At 42.5% G+C, this 19,233-nt stretch overlaps 2 protein-coding genes across 3 annotated transcripts in view; one reads left to right on the top strand and one right to left on the bottom strand.

The window, feature by feature from the left end:
- The window catches only part of CTPS2 (CTP synthase 2), a 99,775-nt gene that overhangs the window by 34,933 nt on the left and 45,609 nt on the right, over window positions 1-19,233 (bottom strand). For both annotated transcript variants that reach the window (XM_045856130.1, XM_045856131.1), the window contains exon 14: window positions 3,641-3,737. In XM_045856130.1, coding sequence (XP_045712086.1) covers window positions 3,641-3,737 — 97 coding nt within the window. The remainder of the gene's footprint in view (window positions 1-3,640; window positions 3,738-19,233) is intronic.
- Window positions 14,908-18,632, top strand: S100G (S100 calcium binding protein G). Its single transcript, XM_045856132.1, has 3 exons — window positions 14,908-15,064; window positions 15,579-15,722; window positions 18,368-18,632. Exons 2-3 carry the CDS (start codon window positions 15,600-15,602, stop codon window positions 18,470-18,472), a joined length of 228 nt encoding a protein of 75 aa, XP_045712088.1. The 5' UTR covers window positions 14,908-15,064; window positions 15,579-15,599; the 3' UTR covers window positions 18,473-18,632.

Genomic DNA, 19,233 nt, shown 5'->3' with positions numbered 1-19,233 from the left:
ATACCCCCACTTCAGAAAACTCAAATCCAGCTCATCAAGTTGTACATGTTAAATATGTACCGCTTTTTGTTTGTCAACCTTTCCTCAATAAAGTGGTTAAAAAAGAAGAAAACTCGAATTTACAGTTTTCATAACCTTTAAGGAATGAACAGGTGACTAAGGAGAAAAGAGGAATTGTCCTTGATGAATATAAAAATTAGAATCACTCCAGTAACCCAGCCACCGTGTCTATCAATATCTTTAGGCTTTGGTCATATTTCAAAGTATGCTCTCTCTCTCTAAAAAAAAAAGCCCCTTTACTGTCCTGTTTTCCCATTTAATCTAGAGCATTGTAATCCCTGGCCTATAAATCAAATATAAATAAAGAATGAATAGCATCAAAATGCTTTTCATCAAAACAATACGTTATTGTCACAGGCAATGTGGCCAAATGTATTTTGTTTCTACCATTCTCGCAGAAATGTGCTGAGTAGGAGAAAAGTCTGCAAAATAAATGGGCTGACTAGAGAAAAACAAATCCTACAAAAGAAATGTACTGGCTTGGGGAAAAAGATAAACTCCTACAAAAGAAATATGGCAACTAGGAAAAAAAAACACAAATCACTATAGCATGTATATCACATATATATGATATGTGTCATATATATGTCATATTTCCATGACGGTCAATCGAGCCAAGCACAGTGGTCCTAAGCTTATCTCGTATCCCTGATACAACCTTTCTGGGGGCCCTCACACAGGTGGGAAGGCAAAACTTCACGCCTGCTGGGGCCCGCGGGTTCATATACTCATGCCTTTGCACACTGTGAAGCAGAATTTGAACTTAAGGCAGGCCTGGAAACAACCCAGATGTCAAACAACTGACAAATGGGTAAACCAAATGTGATATGTCCGTATGATGGAATATCATTCAGACATAAAAGGGAACGAAGTACTGATACATGCCACAATGTGGATGAACTTTGGAAATGTTATGCGAAATGAAAGCAGCCAAACAAACGCCACATATCATGTGGTTCCATTTATATGAAATGTCCAGAACAGGCAACTTTAGAGACAGTAGATGAATGGTTGCTTAGGGCTGCACAGGTGGTGGTGACAGCTGAAGGGAATGGGGCTTCATCTGGAGGTGACAAAGATGTTCAACCATGGACCATGCTGATAGCTGCACAAGTCTGTGAAATCAGTAAAAACCAGTAAATTGTGCACCTCTAACAGATGAATTGTATGGTATATAAATTGAATCTCAATAAAGCTATTGCAAAGTTTTTCCAGGCAGGCAAAAGATACTAGGCAACAAGCTTTGGGGTTGTGTTTAAAATTCATGAAAATCAGCCCTGGCTGGCGTAGCTCAGTGGATTAAGCGCGGGCTGCAAACCAAAGCATCGCAGGTTCGATTCCCAGTGTTGTAGGCCACGGCCCCCAGCAACCGCACATTGATGTTTCTTTCTCTCTCTCTCTCTCTCTTTCTCTCTCTCTTCCCTCTCTAAAAATAAATAAATAAAATCTTTAAAAAAATTCATGAAAATCATCAGTATTAGTTTTATTATTTCCTATAAGAAAACAAATCCTAAATTAGTCTTATTTCCATCAAGACAGATAAAAATGTAAAAATCTTCAACATATGTGCTTTTTACATTTTTTGTATTGATTGATTTTAAAGAGAGAGGGGAAGGTAAGGGGGAGAGAGAGAGACAGAGAGAGACAAACACACACTGACTTGTTGTTCCAGTAATTAATGCATTCATTGGTTGTTTCTTCTAAATGCCCTGACTGGGGATCGAACCCACAGCTTTGGTGTACTGGGACAATGTTCTAAACACCTGAACTACCTGGCCAAGGCAAATACACACTTTGTTTTAAAAGCTTAATACAATTGTTACTGAATCTTTTTTTATTTTATTTTAATCATTGTTCAAGTACAGTTTTCTCCCTTTTACTCCCATTCCAGCCCACCCACCCACCCATCCCTCCCTACTTCCCTCCCATTACCACCCTCCCCTAGTTTTTGTCCATGTGTCCTTTAAATTTGTTCCTGTAAACCCTTTCCATTCTCCCCTGAAATTCCCTCTTCTCTCCCCTCTGGTCACTGTCAGCCTGTCCTCTATTTCAGTGTCTTTGGTTATATTTTGCTTGTTTCTTTGTTTTGTTGTTTAGGTTCCTGTTGAAGGTGAGATCATATGGTATGGTATGGTATTTGTCTTTCACTGCCTGGCTTATTTCACTTGTTGCTGAATCCTTTACAGCAGATGCACATTTATTTATTTATTTACTTATTTATTTATATTGATTTGAAAGAAAAATGAGAGGAAGGGGGCAGGGAGGGGGAGAGAGAGAGAGGAATATCGATTTGTTGTTCTACTTATTGATGCATTCATTGGTGGCTTCTTGTATGTGCCCTGGCTGGGGATCGAACTCACTATGTTGGCATATCAGGACGGCGCTCTAATGAACTGAGCTACCCGGCCAGGGCACAGCAGATGCAATCTGAAAACATTAAATTTCCAACTATTTTTGGTCACTGAGGCAATCATTTGGACAAAGTTTCAAACTATTTGAAAACATCTGAAAGCCACAAAGAGAAAAAATTCTGTTCTTAAAGAAAAAAAGTCACTTAGGGAACAATGGTTTCTTATCCAGAAGAAAGTGGGGGAAGGCGTACACTTCAAAACTTTTCCTTTTTCAATTTCATTCTTGCTAGGAAGCTTTATGTTCTTTAAAAGCTATTTATTATCCTTAAAGGAGAAACTCATATTTCTGATATGATTCTTCCTTGAGTTAAAAGGGCATTTTTCTCAGGTCTTCTTAAAACTTCACAGGAAGGACACTGGACAGCCCAGATACGGCTCCCTCCTCTGCCGACACGCCCTTCACCATGTCACGTGACCCCTTTCGGCCCACTCTTTCCACTTGTTTTGAGGCCCCGGGGAGGGTAGGGCTGGTATCTGTCCTGGTCACTACTATGCCTGCAGAATCCAGCCCAGTGCATGAGGCACACAGTAGGTTCTCAAGATATATTTATTATATTGAATTAACCGCTTTGGGTTTTTTTTTTTACACTAAGCTATTGTCATAAAATACGTTGATCTATGGGCAAAATTCCATAGAAACTAGAGTAATCCTATCAGGAGTGGAAGATCAGCAAATACCAGATCAAGAGATCGGCAATGATGACATCAGATTTTCCTCTCCCAATGCTGGAGCTACTGAGGGGACAGAGAAACAGACTTCTGAGACATAACGTCCTCATCGTCAAGAAGTTCCTAAATTAGCGTCTAAAACCAGTTAGACATGAAACAGTTAAACAGGGAGCAGGCTTCAATGCAGTGGAGAGAAGAGTGGATTTGAAAGAACCAAACCGAGTTGGAATCAGGGCTCTCCCAGTGGAAGGTCATGTCCAGGAGCATGTATAAATCACAAAACAGCCCACTGGACAGGGTATTGTGGAGATCAAATGAGAAGGGGCACCCACATGTGTTTTACCAACCCTTCCAGAGACAGGAATTGGGAAGGAGAAGGAGCAACCAGGTTAGGGGCAGACAGGTGAGAGGAAGTCTTCTGGAAGAGAAGCAGGAGGGGGGGAAGGGGCAAGGCAAACGACACCCGATGTCTCGTAAAACAAACGGTCGGAGAAACTTACTTAATATTGAATTTTCCGTTTTGAAAACAGTTCTTCTTATTCCCAGCCTCATTGTTCCTCCCAAATTGCCAGGGTTGTGCTCCGGCATATCAATCACCTTAGAAAACAAAACAAGTGTGGTTTTGTCATCCGGTACAAACGTAAGTTCCCAAATTTCAACCTTTACTTCTAGAGGAATGATCATTGGGTAAGGATCTTCCCTAAACAATAAAATCTGATATTCCTTTCAGTTTTCTCATTCAAATACATGCATACTTTATAGAGGCCTCACAGTATGTTTCCCTTTCGTGTCTGTTTCTCATCTTTCATTTAAATCACTTGTAAAAAATGTATGAGGGGTGTCTTTATGACCTCCCTCACTTCATTACTCAACCTGTCAGTTCTGGGCAATGTTCACACTTGAAGTTCTGGCTGTCTGGGGCCTTCTACTTTGATATTCTACTTTGGTATTCATGTCCCTCCCGTAATAACCACCCTCTCCCACTGCCCACTTCATTCCCTCAAGATTTGCCATAAGCAAATCTGTCAATCTTTGTGGAAAAGTATACCAAAAGTATTTATTTGTAGAAAACCATCAGAAGTTCTTACAAAAAAAAAAAAAGGTAATGTCATCCATTCTGGTACATTCTATATATGTCAGACACCTAGGTGCAGCCCTGGATGTCTCCCTGTTCCCCATCCCTCATATCTCATCCGTCAAGTCCTATCAATCTCCCCACTCCAGACTGTTGCACTCATCCACGGCTCTGACCACCACCCAAGCCACAGCCCCTCCCCCAGGCTACAGCTAGAGCTTGCTGCCTGGCCGCTGTGCAATCGCAGGGCCCAAGTCCACCCTGCGTGCCACAGGCAGAGTAGTTGCGTCTCCCCTCCTTGAAATCCTTGACTGCATGGTATGAGGCCAGTCTATCCCTCCAGCCTCACTCCCCATCACTTTCTCCTCACACCCTGAGCTCTGGTCTCCACGGCCTTCTTTCAGGTCCTCCTGCCATGGGAACCTGGCACGTGCTGTGTCCTCTGCCCAGAACATCTTCTCCCACCCCCTTGCCCCTTTTCCTAAATCATACCATCCTCGACCTTGAGATGTTAGCTCTACTATCCAATAGGAGCTTTTACAGGTGCTGATATACCCAGGTGCCATAGTCTAGTCAGGGTCCTCTCTCTGTGCCAGACCCGTCGCTGCACAGATATCAGTTTGGGTCTGTGGACTGCTCTGTGTGCTACACTGTAAATCTCTGAGAGCTGGGCATGCTGCTTTTCCTTCCCGTTGTGTTCCCAGCCCCTTGCATATATGGAACCGTGACAGGCCATGCACTAAACGAACGCATGAGCAAAGGAGCGAACGAACTCAGCCCAGATCACGTCAGATTTATTTTTATGATTACTTCACAAAAATTCAGAAACACGTGTTTTATGAAAAGCCTGTTCTCATTAGTCATTGCTGTTTTCTCAGTTCTGTTCACTACGATCCCATGGTTTTGTTTCATCTATATTTTATGTTGTTCGAACAGACTGCAGTTGGGTAAGTTAACTTGTTCTAATGGAATTGTTCAGGCTTCTCTCTCATAAAAACCTTTCTTTCCGTCCACCCCCCCCACCATACCCTAATTGCTATATATTGCTCTATAAGATGTCTCGGCAAATGAAATTGCCTGAGATAAAATTTTTCCAAGAACTTATCTGATCTTATCAATGCCCCAGAAGAATTTTCCGAGCACTGTGCCCCAATTATGCTCTAAAAGTCACGGAGGAGAAGGGGTGGGGGGAAAAACTTGATTACACCCCTTGCTGAATGAAGTGCTCAGTTCTGAAGTGCTCTTGGCCTTGGCATCTCTTTCCTATCTTTTCTGGTTGATTAATTATGCCTAGATTAAGCATTACTGCAGTGAGGTGACAGAGGGCATTCGCTTCCAGTTTGCAAATGCCCAGCCCCTTATGTATTTTCTAGAAAGGGGCAGATAAGACTGGACTACCTGCCACAAACTTGTAAGAAGTCTTCAGTTTATCCGCAGCCTCAATTTCCAATTATATCTGAGAAAATGTGAACGAGCTAGGAAGACCCCAGTGATAAGCTCCCCCTGGTTTCTTCTTATAGTTTACTGTGATTTTTCAGGCTGCTCTTACTCACTGTGTCAGGTCCGTCTACCCAGACAGAGTCTTTTCACGTAGCTTGTTCGGTTATTGGCACATTTAGTATTCAAGAAATGTTCTAACAGGTGCCATTGGGAATAAGTCAAATGATTCAGGAAGCCTGACTTACTGCTTACGTGGGATGAACTTGACAAAGACCTCAAGACCAGAAAATATTTCCAAAGTTAAAGTGGGGCAGGGGAGAGAAGGAAAATGCAGTGGACCCAGGGCTTACTCAAGGACATGAAACCCTCGTCCAACCTAAGGGAAAGTCTGGAAATTCCTGTCAGAGCAATATGAGGATATTATTTAGAAACAATGAGGTAAGCATCGGAGGAAACAGCTGGAAAAGTTAAGGGTGGCAGAGAGGATGTGCGGATTACTGAATTTTTTCATTAAAGACCTTATGGAACTGTAGGCTTTTTAAATTTTGTACATAGTATTATTTTAATAAAAATACAAATGTAAGGCCTAAATAGTGAAATGTATTATGTGTACCTTCCACTAGAGTATTAGTTCACAAGATACCTGCTGTTTGCAGAAGCAATAAATACAACCTTCTCCTGAAATGATAGCACAGAGAGAAATCCTAGGGTGTAACAGCCATAGAGACCCTCCGATTAAAACATACTAGGATGGAAACCAGTGGAGAAGGCAAAGAAAATGTTAGAGAAAAAATGGGGAAGCAGGTAGAGGTAACTTGCCAACTCTAATAATGCCCTGAACATCAGTGAACAGAGAAAAGCAGAGCGAGAACTGACGGGGGAGTTGGCCACTCTCTCGGGCCTGGCTTAGGAGGCCTCGTCTGGGGTTGCCCATCAGCAGTCAGTCAAAGAACATCCGAGCAAGGCACAAGCTGGTGAAATCCAAACACTCAAGAAAGGGAAGGTCCAAAAAAATAGAGAAACACTGCATCTCTGGCCAAGCCTGGCCCAACCAGCTGCCTTGCAGAGTTACCAGGCAATTCTACAAGCTCTAAAGATGACAACATGACGGCCTCGTGGGTTATTAGCAACCTGACTGAGCAACAAAATTAGGGAAAACATCTTTGTTTCTGGCATTCCTTCCACAAAAATCCTGAAAGACAGGAGAATATCATAGTTTCAAAACGTATCTTTTTTTTTAAGATTTTATTTATTTATTTTTAGAGAGGGAAGGGAGGGAGATAGACAGAGAGAGAGAGAAACATCAATGTGCGGTTGCTGGGGGCCGTGGCCTGCAACCCAGGCATGTACCCTGGCTGGGAATCGAACCTGGGACACTTTGGTTCCCAGCCCGCGCTCAATCCACTGAGCTACGCCAGCCAGGGCTAAAACGTATCTTTTATCATTATTCAGGTGGTGAAAGAAAAGAACCTCAAATATGCTTTAGTTTGAATACCAGCATTTCTAAAATCCCCGAGATCTTGGATCTAAGAAAAAAAAATGCCTCTTGCATTGCAAAAGAATTGCCTCAGCCTGCCTAAGTAAACACTGGCCGTTGTCCTGACCCCACTACAGATATGTCCTTCCTTGGAGCCAAGTTATATAGCATAAGAAAAAAAAAAGGATCAATAAGTAACGAATATGGGTGGTGATAAAGCTTTCAGAGATGTGAAAGTACCACACAAGCATAAGTATGAACTAATTAACCTTTACCAAAGTTTCTGCAGCCCATAATAAAAGTGTAATGGGTTCAAGACTTCACGAGTGCCAGGCATCTTAAACAACAAAGTCTAGGGAAGTCAGGTTCTCTTATCAAAGATGAAATTCCTGAATGGCAGTGAGGGAGGGAGCACAAGCCTTCTGACGGGGCCCTGTCAAGGCCGGCTTCCCTCACACCCCTCGCCTTGGGACATTTCATTTGGGGGCACTGGCGGAGCCTACACCGAGCAGACCATTTCCAGTCTCTCAGGCAACACACGGTGATTTTTCTCCCACTGTATAGCATACTCCTTTACAAAGATTCCCCAAATCATGCCTTTCTTACTGTCCATTAGTTTCCTCTGTTCATTGAAGACTGGTCCTCATTTTGATTGTCTGAAGATAATGAACTTGAGTGTCAAGTATAAACCAATCTGATATGCACATGATATTAAGTAATACTGTGTCGCACTGCCAGCTGCAGCAGCTGGCTCCTGTGGCTGCAAATCGAACGTCAGCTCTAACGTGGCACTCAGGTTCCACACCTCATTCAGGAACTGTCTAGCTATGCCCTCCCCACGCGTTGTTCTTTTTTTTTTTTTTCAATTTATCTTTTTATGATTTATTTATTTGTAATTACAATTTACATTCGAGATGATTTTATAGTAGTTTCAGATGTACAATATAGTGGTTAGACAATCATATACTTTACAAAGTGTTCCCTCTCATATTTCCAGTACCCAACACCCCCACGTATTCTAACCTGGGGTTTCTATCTCAGCCAAACAAGGCCATTGCCAATGGCCCCTCTGCTCCCCTCCCTACAATCTCACTATATACATATACAGGCTAATAGGTCAGTATTAGGGCAGTACATAATCCATAGTAAAAATCAGCCTCTAGTAAGGGTGGGCTGTTGGTGAAGAGGCTTCTGGGAACTCAACCCCAGGGCAGCACAGGCTGAACATGAAAAAGAAGGCAAGCTCTGCCACAGGGCACAGGGAAGGCAGGCAAGGGAAAGGATGCCCCCTTTTAGGGGCAGCTGCACTATAGTCAGTGTCTCTCCTAAACCTCAGGATCAAGGACAACAGGAATCCATGAGTAGCATTTCACACCCATTGGTTTTTCAGGGCCTAGATACTGACTGTGTACCCTTTTGCCGAAGCTGATTCTCCAGGCACTGCCTGCTGTGGACTTGGTGTTGAATAGCATACCTATGGAGGCCTGTGGGGCCCAGAGCTTCTAAAATAAGTTACTCTTGCCTTTCCTAGAAAAACTTAAGACTGTCCAAAGATCAGGCAACTGAACAGTGAGGTGTTAAATAACCTTTGCCTCTCCATTTTTCCATTACCAATCTTGCGCCTGTCATTTTTTCCCCTCCTCTGGTTTCAAAACTCACTCTTTTGAACACACCCTGTATTTATCACCCGTCTCCATGTATTTTTAGTTAATGTTTCATGACAGTATCTATTGGTGGATTTTGTGTTTCCCACTGCAGCTTTACCGTCACACCTGAGTCTACAGGTGGAGGGAAAAACAAGAGACAAGAGAAGTGACTGGCAGAGGGGAGCAACTGAAAATTAAAGAATACCCGCGGGTTGTTTTCCAGGTTCCCTGGTGTTTACTACAAGCCTAAGTTCTGACAACAAGCAGCATTGGGCCTGTTTTAATTAGAGGTCTTCCCTTGAAATGAGAGCTTTGTGGCCTAAAACACTGTTAACCAATACCCTTCCAAACGTTTTTCTTAGAGTTAATTTTATACGTGCGCACGTCATTATGCCATGTGTTTTATATATAACATATGTTAGCTGTCATATAAAAATAGTTATTAAAATCATACAGTTACATATCATAGTTCTTATGCCCATATATAGTTATTAGAATCATTGATTCAATATAAATTCAAGAAATATAACAGCTGCCATGTTGGTTTTAGCTCACAAGTGCTCATTTGAGAGAACAGATGATATAAGATGCTATTTCATCGATTGGGGGATTTGAAGATGGGTTGCGAACATGGCACTGTGGTTGGTAGGACAATGTCCTTGTCCTTAGGGGATGCTGAGGCACTTTCGTGGGGAACTGTTGGGATGCCCGTAGCTAATTCTCAGATGGCTCAGGATTGGGGGTGCCCATCCATAGAAAGAGAAAGCAAATGTGGAAATGTTAGCGATTAGTAAATCTAGGTGAAAGGTGGAGTGGTGTTCATTGACTAGTTTTGCAACGTTTCTGTAGATTTAAATTTTAAAAAAACTCTTAGAGGAAAAGGATATTTCTTGTTATGAACGTTCAACAAAAGCCTACTTCCTCTCAGGTCAAACAAAGCATAAATATAAAAAAAACACCAAAAACTCTCTAAAATCTTGATTAAAATTCATTATTAAAATCAGAATATTTTTCTTTTTATTTTTTATTAAATACTCTTGAATTTTATTGTTGTTCAATTACAATTGTCTGCATTTACCCCCACCCCTCCCTCGACCCCAGCCATTCCCACCTCCCTCCCACTTCCACCCTCCCTTGTTTTTGTCCATGTGTCCTTTATAGTTATTACTATAAAATAGCAGAATAATTTTCTGTAAAATTTTACAACTAAAACAAAATGCCTAGCTTTACTCAAAGAAGGGCATTAATCTGTAGTCAATACTGTTGCATACCAAAGTCAAATAATCTGCAGTGAAAGCAAGAATAACATACACAAGATTGCAAAGATGCACGGAATGATAAACACTCAGGATTGGCAGGAAACTTTTAAGGAACTCTACAAGATTTCACATTCGTTCTCCATGGTAAGTAAGTCCCTAGAATTTTAGAACTAAAAAGCATCAGAGTAACACAGTCCAATAGTTCAATCCTCAATTTCTAGGTAATATAATAAAGGGTCAGAGAAAATTATATAAGCGAAGTCCACGAGTGTTTAAAAGATGTAAGTGCTTTTAAAGTTGATCTGAAGCCCCTACTTGTGAGTTGCAATCAGGATTAGATCAATGTCCCCTGGAAATGTCCTAGTTCTTTCAGGTAACTCTTTCCAAAAGAAATAAATTTAGTCTCCAATTTCAAATCCTGGCAGTTCCAAAAGTTTGAAGCATTTCCAATTGAATAAAGGTAAGTCAAGTGTGTTCCCAAGTTTCTAGAATGATTAACAAAATATATTTGGTGAGGAAAAGGGTAATAAATAAAAAGCAGATATGGGAACAACAAATTAAAAAGTTGAAAAGCCCTCGGGCTAAATGCTCGCGTCTGGAATCCAGCTTCCGCTTTTTTCGTTTTGGCTTCATTCGAAAACTGTTTGGAGTGTTTTTGGTTTGTTCAAAGGCCTTGCTTGTCTGTCTATTATTGTTTGTCTGTGAGTACTCGATTTGGCCCAGCAGCGTGATGTCTTCCGGAGCAGGTTATCTTTGGAGACTAGCTGGCTTTTGCTCAATTCCCTTTGGAATTAGTGAGCTTCTGGTTGAGTATCAGACAGGACTGTCTCACTGAAAAAGTGCCGCTCAGCCCAAATACAGCCAGGCTCTTCAGAGAGCAGGTTGTTTCCTAGAACGGGTATTTTTTTCCCCAAACTTTTTTTTAAGATTTCATTTATTTATTTTTAGAGAGGGAAGGGAGGAAGATAGAGAGAGAGAAACATCAATGTGCGGTTGCTGGGGGCCGTGGCCTGCAACCCAGGCATGTACGCTGACTGGGAATCGAACCTGTGATGGTTTGGTTCACAGCCCACGCTCAATCCACTGAGCTACGCCAGCCAGGGCTAGAATGGGGTTTTTAAGCCATAGAAGCCCGATCCTTCTATGATCAGACCCTTCTAGAGCAAGGATGGCCAATTTCCACCCTGCAGGTGGCTTGAGCTGTTGTAGACTGCTTTGGGCCCCTTGCTGTAGAGAAAAGTCTCTGAAAAATGGCATCTCGGTTATTGAATATTTTAAAACCATCTCTCCTCCAGGGCCTTTAACACTTTTCATGCACATATTTAATTAAATGGACAGGTCTGACCAACAGTAATTCAGAAAATCGGTGGCCACTGTGGAGAACTTCTGAGATTCCCAAACTTCATTTTCTTAAAACTGAACTGGACCGTAACAGCACTAAAATTGCCAAAGTTGAAGGGAATGCCTATTTCGAATATTTTGAGGCTTCCAAACAGGACCAAGATTCTGAAGTTGCCTTTTTGCAAAACAGGGTTTTAGAATTAACAGAAGTTACCGAACTTTTCAAGAGATGCAAATGGCTTCCCACGTGTTCTTTATCTACACTGCTGTCTTGCCCTTCCCGTCAACCCCACTGTCTCAGGATCTATCTCTGGGTACCCTATTCTATGAATACTTTACCATAGGCTTCTTCTCCAGCATTCTCAAGCTCTTTTTCTCTAATTCCTTTATTGCAAGCTTCATATCTGATACCATGTTGCCCTCACTACCGGCTTCTACACCCCCAGTTCACCTCTGGTGCCATCTTTCCCTGAATTCTTTCCAACTCCTTCCTCCTCAACTTTCAGGACAATTTAAAGTTAAGCACTCCGTGGGTCCTAACAAACCTCAAGTTTCATATGTTCCCTAGAGTTAAGAGTTTCTCCTAAGGTAACTGAAGATCCTCACAAGTCTGCTTAGGAATTTGGTATTGTTATTCAGATCTATTATCCTGGACTTTCTGGTTTATATCAGCTAATTCATGATAGTTGGTGAAGGCTAGGCTCAACATTGGATGAGAATTGCCCAATGGGAACATCCTGAAAGATATTTAGAAAAACAAGCCTCTAACTTTGAGGTAAGAAACTAGAGAACTCACTAGAGAACACGGAGCAATTCCTAAGGCTTTCCCAAGGCCTGTTGGTTGTAGCAAAATTCAGACTTATTCACAAGTCTAATGAGTTTGTTCATGACCATTATAATCGACTAAAGGTCGTTTTAAAGGAAAATTCTGGCCTTCCTTCAGATGTTGATTCTACTTAGGTAACCTTTAACTTCATTGTTTGTTAATGGGTTGAACCAAGACCTTTCTGTTTTAGTTAAGAGGACCAGGATGGAATGGGAGACCATGTCCACCGTAGACTTCGTTAATCTCATTAAATCTGCTTGGTTGTACCTTAGCTGGGCCACCTAGAAGTGACTGCCATGATTTTTAACTTTCAGCCTTGGCAAATGAAAGCCCCTATACAAAACAAAAGGATTCCAAGTGTCTGCCATTTTTGCAAAGAGCCAGGACGTTGGAAAAGGGACCATCACAAGTTTAAATGCTTCAGGTGCCCTCAGCCTTGTAATCAGTCTTCCAACCAGCCTTCCAAGGTCCTCCTAATCCTCACCGATGGGGCTCCAAGGAACCACAGGGGCTTTTTCCAATCCTCCCTCTTAATCGGTTTGGATCATGATGCTTGGAGAAACTTTTCTCCAAATTGATAATGAATCTCCCTTAGGACAAAACTTCCATGTGTTTTACTAAAAAATGACAGTCCTGGCCTAATTTTATAGGAAGAATGGGAGAACACAGCCTTTAGCAGGGGTATCCGACCTTTTGGCATCTCTGCACTACACTGGAAGAAGAAGAGTTGTCTTGGGCCACACACTAAATACACAGTGACATGTAATCACAAAAAACACTCGCATAATGTTTTATGTAAATTTACGGCTTTGTGTTGGGCTGTATTTACAGCCATCCTGGCTGCATGCAGCCCATGGGCCACAGGTGAGACACCCCTGCTTTAAAGCCTTAAAGAGGATTTTAATAAACCCACCTGCTCTTGGGCATCCCGAATACCAGATCCTCCTTTTCCTTTTGGTATATGAAAAGAAAGGGAATGCCCTTGGGATACTCACCCAAAAAACATGGGGACCACCATACACCCCTAGGATGCTACAGTCAGCAACTGGGCCCTGCATATCCCCTTTGTCTGAGAGCCATTGCAGCCACTGAGGACATGGTTGCAGGGTCCCCTCTAACCGTCTTTGTGCCCCATGCAGTAGAAGCCCTCCCGAATCCTCGTCATACCCAGCAGCTTTTGGTTAGTCCCCTTACTTCCCATGAAATCCTGCTGCTAACTGCTCTTCACACAACTCTTCTGCACTGGAATAACCTTAATCCGGCCACTCTTCTCCCTTCGGAGACCAGTGAGGCCCCTCACAATTGCTAGGCACCTGCAGATTACCTCCTGAGTCCGTGTCATGGTTTGCAGAAAACTCCTCTGGGTTAAGCTGTTTTCTCACAGTTTACAGGCGGTTCATATTTTAGAAATAAACATAGAAAATGCTGTAACGATTATGCAGTTGAAGTCACTGAGGCATTTTTACCTTTGGCTACTTCAGCCCAGCAGGCCGAATTGCATGCTTTTACTCAGGCCTGCAATTCAGCCAAGGGCAGAAGTGCCAGCATTTCTACTGGAGTCCATAGGCTTCTGGAGCAGTTCATGACTTTGGAAAGGTATGGCAATAATGTGGCTTTCTTACTTCCAATGGAAATAAAACTGAAAATGGCCCTCGTGTTCAGGAATTATGAGATGCCTATACTTTTACTTGACGCTTTAGCTATATTTAAGATCCCAGGGCATTCTAAACTTGACTCTCTAGAAGCTAAAGGAAATCACCTTGCCGACACTTCTGCAAGGAATGCTGCCCTCGGAGGCATCAGCAGCAGTCAAACCCCTCTCATGGTCCAAAGGGATATTCCCACAGCTGACAATTTAGAAGAATTGGCTAGAGAAGCCCAACAATTGGTTTCAGAAGTTAAAAAAAAAAAACAAGATTGGAAATCTAATAATTACTGGTTTGACAAAAGAGAAAGCTCTGGTTCAGACCAAATAACAACCCAGTCCTACCAGAGACTGAAGTTTCCACTTGTAACTACTATACATGCACTAGAGTATTGACCCACTGAAAAAGTGACAGCATTTATGAATCAATATTGGTGGGAAAATATTAATAAGATCGTGAAAAGCACCTACCTTACTTGATCTACCTGTCAAAAGTATAACCCTGGGCCCTGGCTGGCGTAGCTCAGTGGATTGAGCGTGGGCTGCGAACCAAAGCATCGCAGGTTCGATTCCCAGTCAGGGCACATGCCTGGATTGCAGGCCATGGCCCCCAGCAACCGCACATTGATGTTTCTCTCTCTCTCTCTCCCTCCCTTCCCTCTCTAAAAATACATAAATAAGTAAAATCTTTTTTTTTTAAGTATAACACTGGGAAGCCTGTCTCCACTGTCCCTGGACATTTTAAATTGCCTAACAGGCCATTTGAGATGTGGTGCATAGATTCATGCAGCTTCCCCCATCTCACGGATATAAATATGTTTTAGTCACGGTCTGTGTTTTCTCACTAGGCTGAAACTTTCCCTTGTAGACAGGTTACTGCCTCCTGGTGGCTAAAGTAGTTCAAGGAGATTATCCTTACCTGGGGAATTTCTCTTGGGCAGTTCCTCTTAACCTAGGAACCCACTGTACGGGTCAGGTGCTTCAACAAGTCTGTACCGGTTGGCCAGTTTTACAACACCCTTAATTAGGAGGTTCATGCGGTCTTAAGGTTGGATTTCAAAAACCATTAATAATTACCTTTAAATGGCAAACGAAAGGAAAATTTCATCATCGGGGTGGTGTGTCCATCTGTGCAGACTATAAAAGTCGCATGATCTGCTCAGCTCTCCATACTCCTAGTTTATTCTCCCAGCTGCCTTGCTGTTTGCTGACCAGGTAAGTGTGCTTTTAGTACTACCTGGAGCTCTCTCTGCTTGCTTTCCGAATGCTGTGAAAGATAATGGTCTAGAGAGGAGGTGGGTTTGTGCAATCTAAGGTATTACCTGTAACTTAGAAACTAGAAGCTGTGGTCAGATTTCTTCAACAGCCCAGCCTACAGAATGCAGAGCAGGTACGGAAAAAGTGAAGAATATCATAATTACTATTTAAAGTGTTTTGGTTTCAGGACTATCTCCTAATAGATGTACTCTAAGGACAGGCATTTAACATGCTAAGATTATTTTTAAAACATGTTTGCAGTCACTGGTGCGGTTCCCACGGTTCCCACTCCCTCTCTTCTCCTCCTTCCCCTCTTTTACTGCCCCAACCCCGTCCTGGTCCCCAGCGTTTCCTTTACCATTCCCCACCTGTGCTGAGGAAACGGCCCCACAGCACTGAACTCCTGGAGGCAATCATCGGTCTAAAAAGCACTCCAGCTTTTTGTTAAGTTCATCTCTTTTTCAACTTACAGAACACCAAAAGAAGTGCAAAAATGTCTTCTAAAGATCTGAAGAGCCTCTTTGAAAAATACGCAGCCAAAGAAGGTGATCCAAACCAGCTGTCGAAGGAGGAGCTGAGGCTGCTGATTCAGAATGAATTCCCCACTCTACTAAAAGTGAGTGCATGACTGCAGAGCCCCCTGAAGCAGGCCTGGGAGGGGAGGGGAGGCAAGAGGAAAGGACCCAGGAAGAGGCTAGGGGTCGGTGATGCTGATCAGAGCTCAGTCTGGGGTAGAGCGTGCAGCAGCCAAGGCACAGCTGTTACTTGAGGGAAAGCACTTAGTGTGTGCTTTCCAGCCCTGGTGGCAGACCGCACTTCATTCGGCAAGCTCCTAGAAAGCAGGGACCCAGCCTCCTTTCCCCCAGAGCCTTAGCACAGACTGGCCATACTGAATGGAAGCAGGGATGGCACTTGTACCAAGGTAGGCTTGGAAGATGCACAGGTCACCACACAAAGACACAAAGAACTTCAGCCTGGATTCAGCCTGTCCGTGCCAAGCTTTAGGAAAACAGAGGCCAGTAAATTAATACTAGTTGACTTTGGATGTGCTCCATCATTATAGGTAGTATCTCTCAATAAAACCAACACTTACTTGGCAGTCTGTTAAAAAAACACACACACACACAAAAACACTTCCAGCCAACAGTTGGAAGCAATCTTCACAATGGAAGGGCTACAGTTGGTACATCAAACTTGGTCACTTATTAGTTATAACTGCAGAAGAAAGCATTCACTTTCCAGGTTTTAACCAAAAACGTCTATGCTGCCAATATGACATGTGAAAAGGTTTCTGGTTTGAGTTGTTGAGACAGTTTCTATTTTGGTAGAAAAAAGAAAAACAGCTGAATTCAATGACCTTATAATCCAATAACTTCTTGTTTTCTTATGGTTAAAATATAAAAAAAAACTTTACAAAACAGTTAAAGGCAAAAAATACAGTTAAAGACATTAGCAGAAAAAAAGAGACTTTTTAATTAAAAGTTAAAAGAAAGGTTTTGGAGAAAAAAAATAAATGCTAAAAAAATATATACTTAGTTGTTTCCAAAAGGAGCCAAAATAATATAAAGGAATGTAATAATAAAAGAAAGAAAAAAGAATAATCTGACAAGAGAACCTAGGCAATCTAAAAAGTTGCTTTAAAAAGTAAGACTGGTAGAATTTTCTCAATCTTTCTATATCGTATGTATTTGCTATAAAAAGCACATATGACTTTGATAATTTGGATAGGGGTAGGAATACTAATGGTACGTTTTGAAAAATCTACTTACCAAGTCATGCGCCTGATTATATTTCCACAAGGATTACTGAGGTTTTCCAAGCTACACTGTTTACATCATCCCCTTGTATGCTTTAGAATCTAGTCAAGACTTCAGGAAACGAGCATTCGGTAATTATTAAACAGGTACTGAACAACTAACCTACAGTTTGTTCTTGAGATCATAGCAAAGTGCCACATGTTTTTGTAGGAACATTAAGGGTTAGAACATATCTTGATATAGAGATCTGTTGCACTACAGTGTGGACAGAGTTAACACTACCGAACTGTATACTTAAAAAATGGTTAAGATGCTTAATGTTATGTTATGTGTTTTTTACCACAGTTAAAAAAAATTGGGGGGGGAGCTGACGTGTAAACCACACTGTTATTTCAAGAGGTTTCCTAAGTACTATTTTGCTATGGATTCCTACCTGAAAGTCAGAGCTGTAACGTCTCTAGGATTTGGGTTTTCTGGCAGAGACAAACATTAACTCTGCTTAAGACACTGCGGGAATATCCATAGTCACAGGGAGTCAAGCTGCGCATGAGCTGATGGGACATCCATCTCTAGCGGTGGCTCTCCGAGCATGGTGGGGCTTGGGCCAGCAACGTCAACATTGCCTGGGAACAGAATACAGATTCTCGGGCTGCACCCCAGGCCAGGTGAACTGGAAATACTGGGAGTGGGAACCTTAGACTGTATTTACTAAGGTCAGCAAGCCCACCTGGTGATTCTGATGTGTGCCACAGTGTGAGAACCACCAATCCAAAGGCATCCTGCCTAGCATAGAGGTGGGCTGCAGCCCAGGGTTTGGCAAAAGCTAGGGTAGTTGCTAGCTAAGGGGTTGGGCTCTACAGTCCATATTTGGGCCCCAAGTCCTCTGCTTATCAGCTGTGAGCCCTAGAGTAAGTCAGCAGCTGTCTCAGACTCTCAGTTTCCTCATCTGTAAAGTGGGTCTCCCCCACAGGGTAGTCGGGAGGATTGCACAAGCTACCGAACAAAAGCCCTTGGCACAGTACCAGCCAGCAGCAAGCCATGCATAGGTGTGCTGTCTCAATCATATGCTGCCCAGCTCTGGAGGCAGACACAGAACCAGCTCCCAGGAAACCTTGAGGCAGGGGTCCCCAACTGTTTGTGGGCTGTGGGTCCCTCAGAAGTCCAGTGAAGCCCTTGGACTCTTCAAAAGAATGGATTTAGAGGCATAAAGGAAAATACTTAGGATTACTAGAAAACCAGTTATATTAAAGTACATGTTATCAATATCAAACTAATAAACGTATGTTATAGAAAATAAAAATGGTAACCCGTTCCGTGACATGGAGCAATATTAGAGCTAACGCTGGTTTTTCCGCGTCTAACTGTCAGCAGCACGTGACCGAAAGCTCAGCCGCCTTCTTGGAAGGCAGACACAATGTCTCTAATTTCAGAGAATATGTCAGCAGTACACAACTGATTCACTTTCTCTCCTCTCCCCACCCCATCCTTTTTTGTCTAACACCAGGGTCCAAACACCCTAGAGGACCTGTTTAAAGAACTGGACAAGAATGGAGACGGGGAAGTCAGTTTTGAAGAATTCCAGGAGTTAGTGAAGAAGATATCCCAGTGAATGAAAAAGCAAAAAGATATCATTCCGCTCACCAAGAAAAGAGCACCTGGGAGGGGTCCTATTCTACCTGGAGTCCCCAACATCTCTGTTTAAGCCTTTCCAATTATAATGATCTGGCAGTGATATCCAATTATTGCTAATAAAGAAATTCTTAAGCATGCCTCACCTTGTAAAGTACTGACCTTCATAGTTTAATAGATTTGAAAGTAACCTTAGTCTGATGCATCTAATTTTGTAGATTTAAAAAAAAAAGTCCAAAATACTTCCACGATCTTGACCAACACTACAAAGGTGGTGTCAGAGACATGGAAAGAATTCTGATGCGCCAAACCAACTTCCTCACCCCATTCTTCCACCAGAATAACCCTGTCTTTGCTCTCCCTCCCTGACTACTTAGTACTCACTCAACTCCAGTCAATAGCTAGTGAGAAACAGACTTCAAAGAACAGGCACTTGTCTTTAAAGTCATCTCCCAGCATGCACTGTGCTTTTTGATTCCCTGACCTTCTCATGGAGTAGAAGGAATACAGGACTAACACTCAGTTCTGCTCCACCACCAAGGGGATGGCCTTGGTTTTGGTATGTGATGTAGAAAATAAAAGGGATGGGAAGACTCAGTCCCTTCCCAGCTCGGGCATCCTGTGCTGCCAGGACACTGGGCATGTGAGAAACAGCTTCTCTTCAAGTTCCCCATGCTGAGTCCAGCTGGGGAGGGGAGGGTGGAGAAGGAGTGTGGGAGAAGCATTTAACCGGAAAAAAAA

The sequence above is a fragment of the Phyllostomus hastatus genome, unplaced genomic scaffold (assembly GCF_019186645.2).
Source record: "Phyllostomus hastatus isolate PE091 unplaced genomic scaffold, TTU_PhHast_1.1 phas_scaffold_12, whole genome shotgun sequence".
Taxonomy (NCBI): domain Eukaryota; kingdom Metazoa; phylum Chordata; class Mammalia; order Chiroptera; family Phyllostomidae; genus Phyllostomus; species Phyllostomus hastatus.
This window is presented reverse-complemented; position numbering and strand designations above follow the sequence as displayed.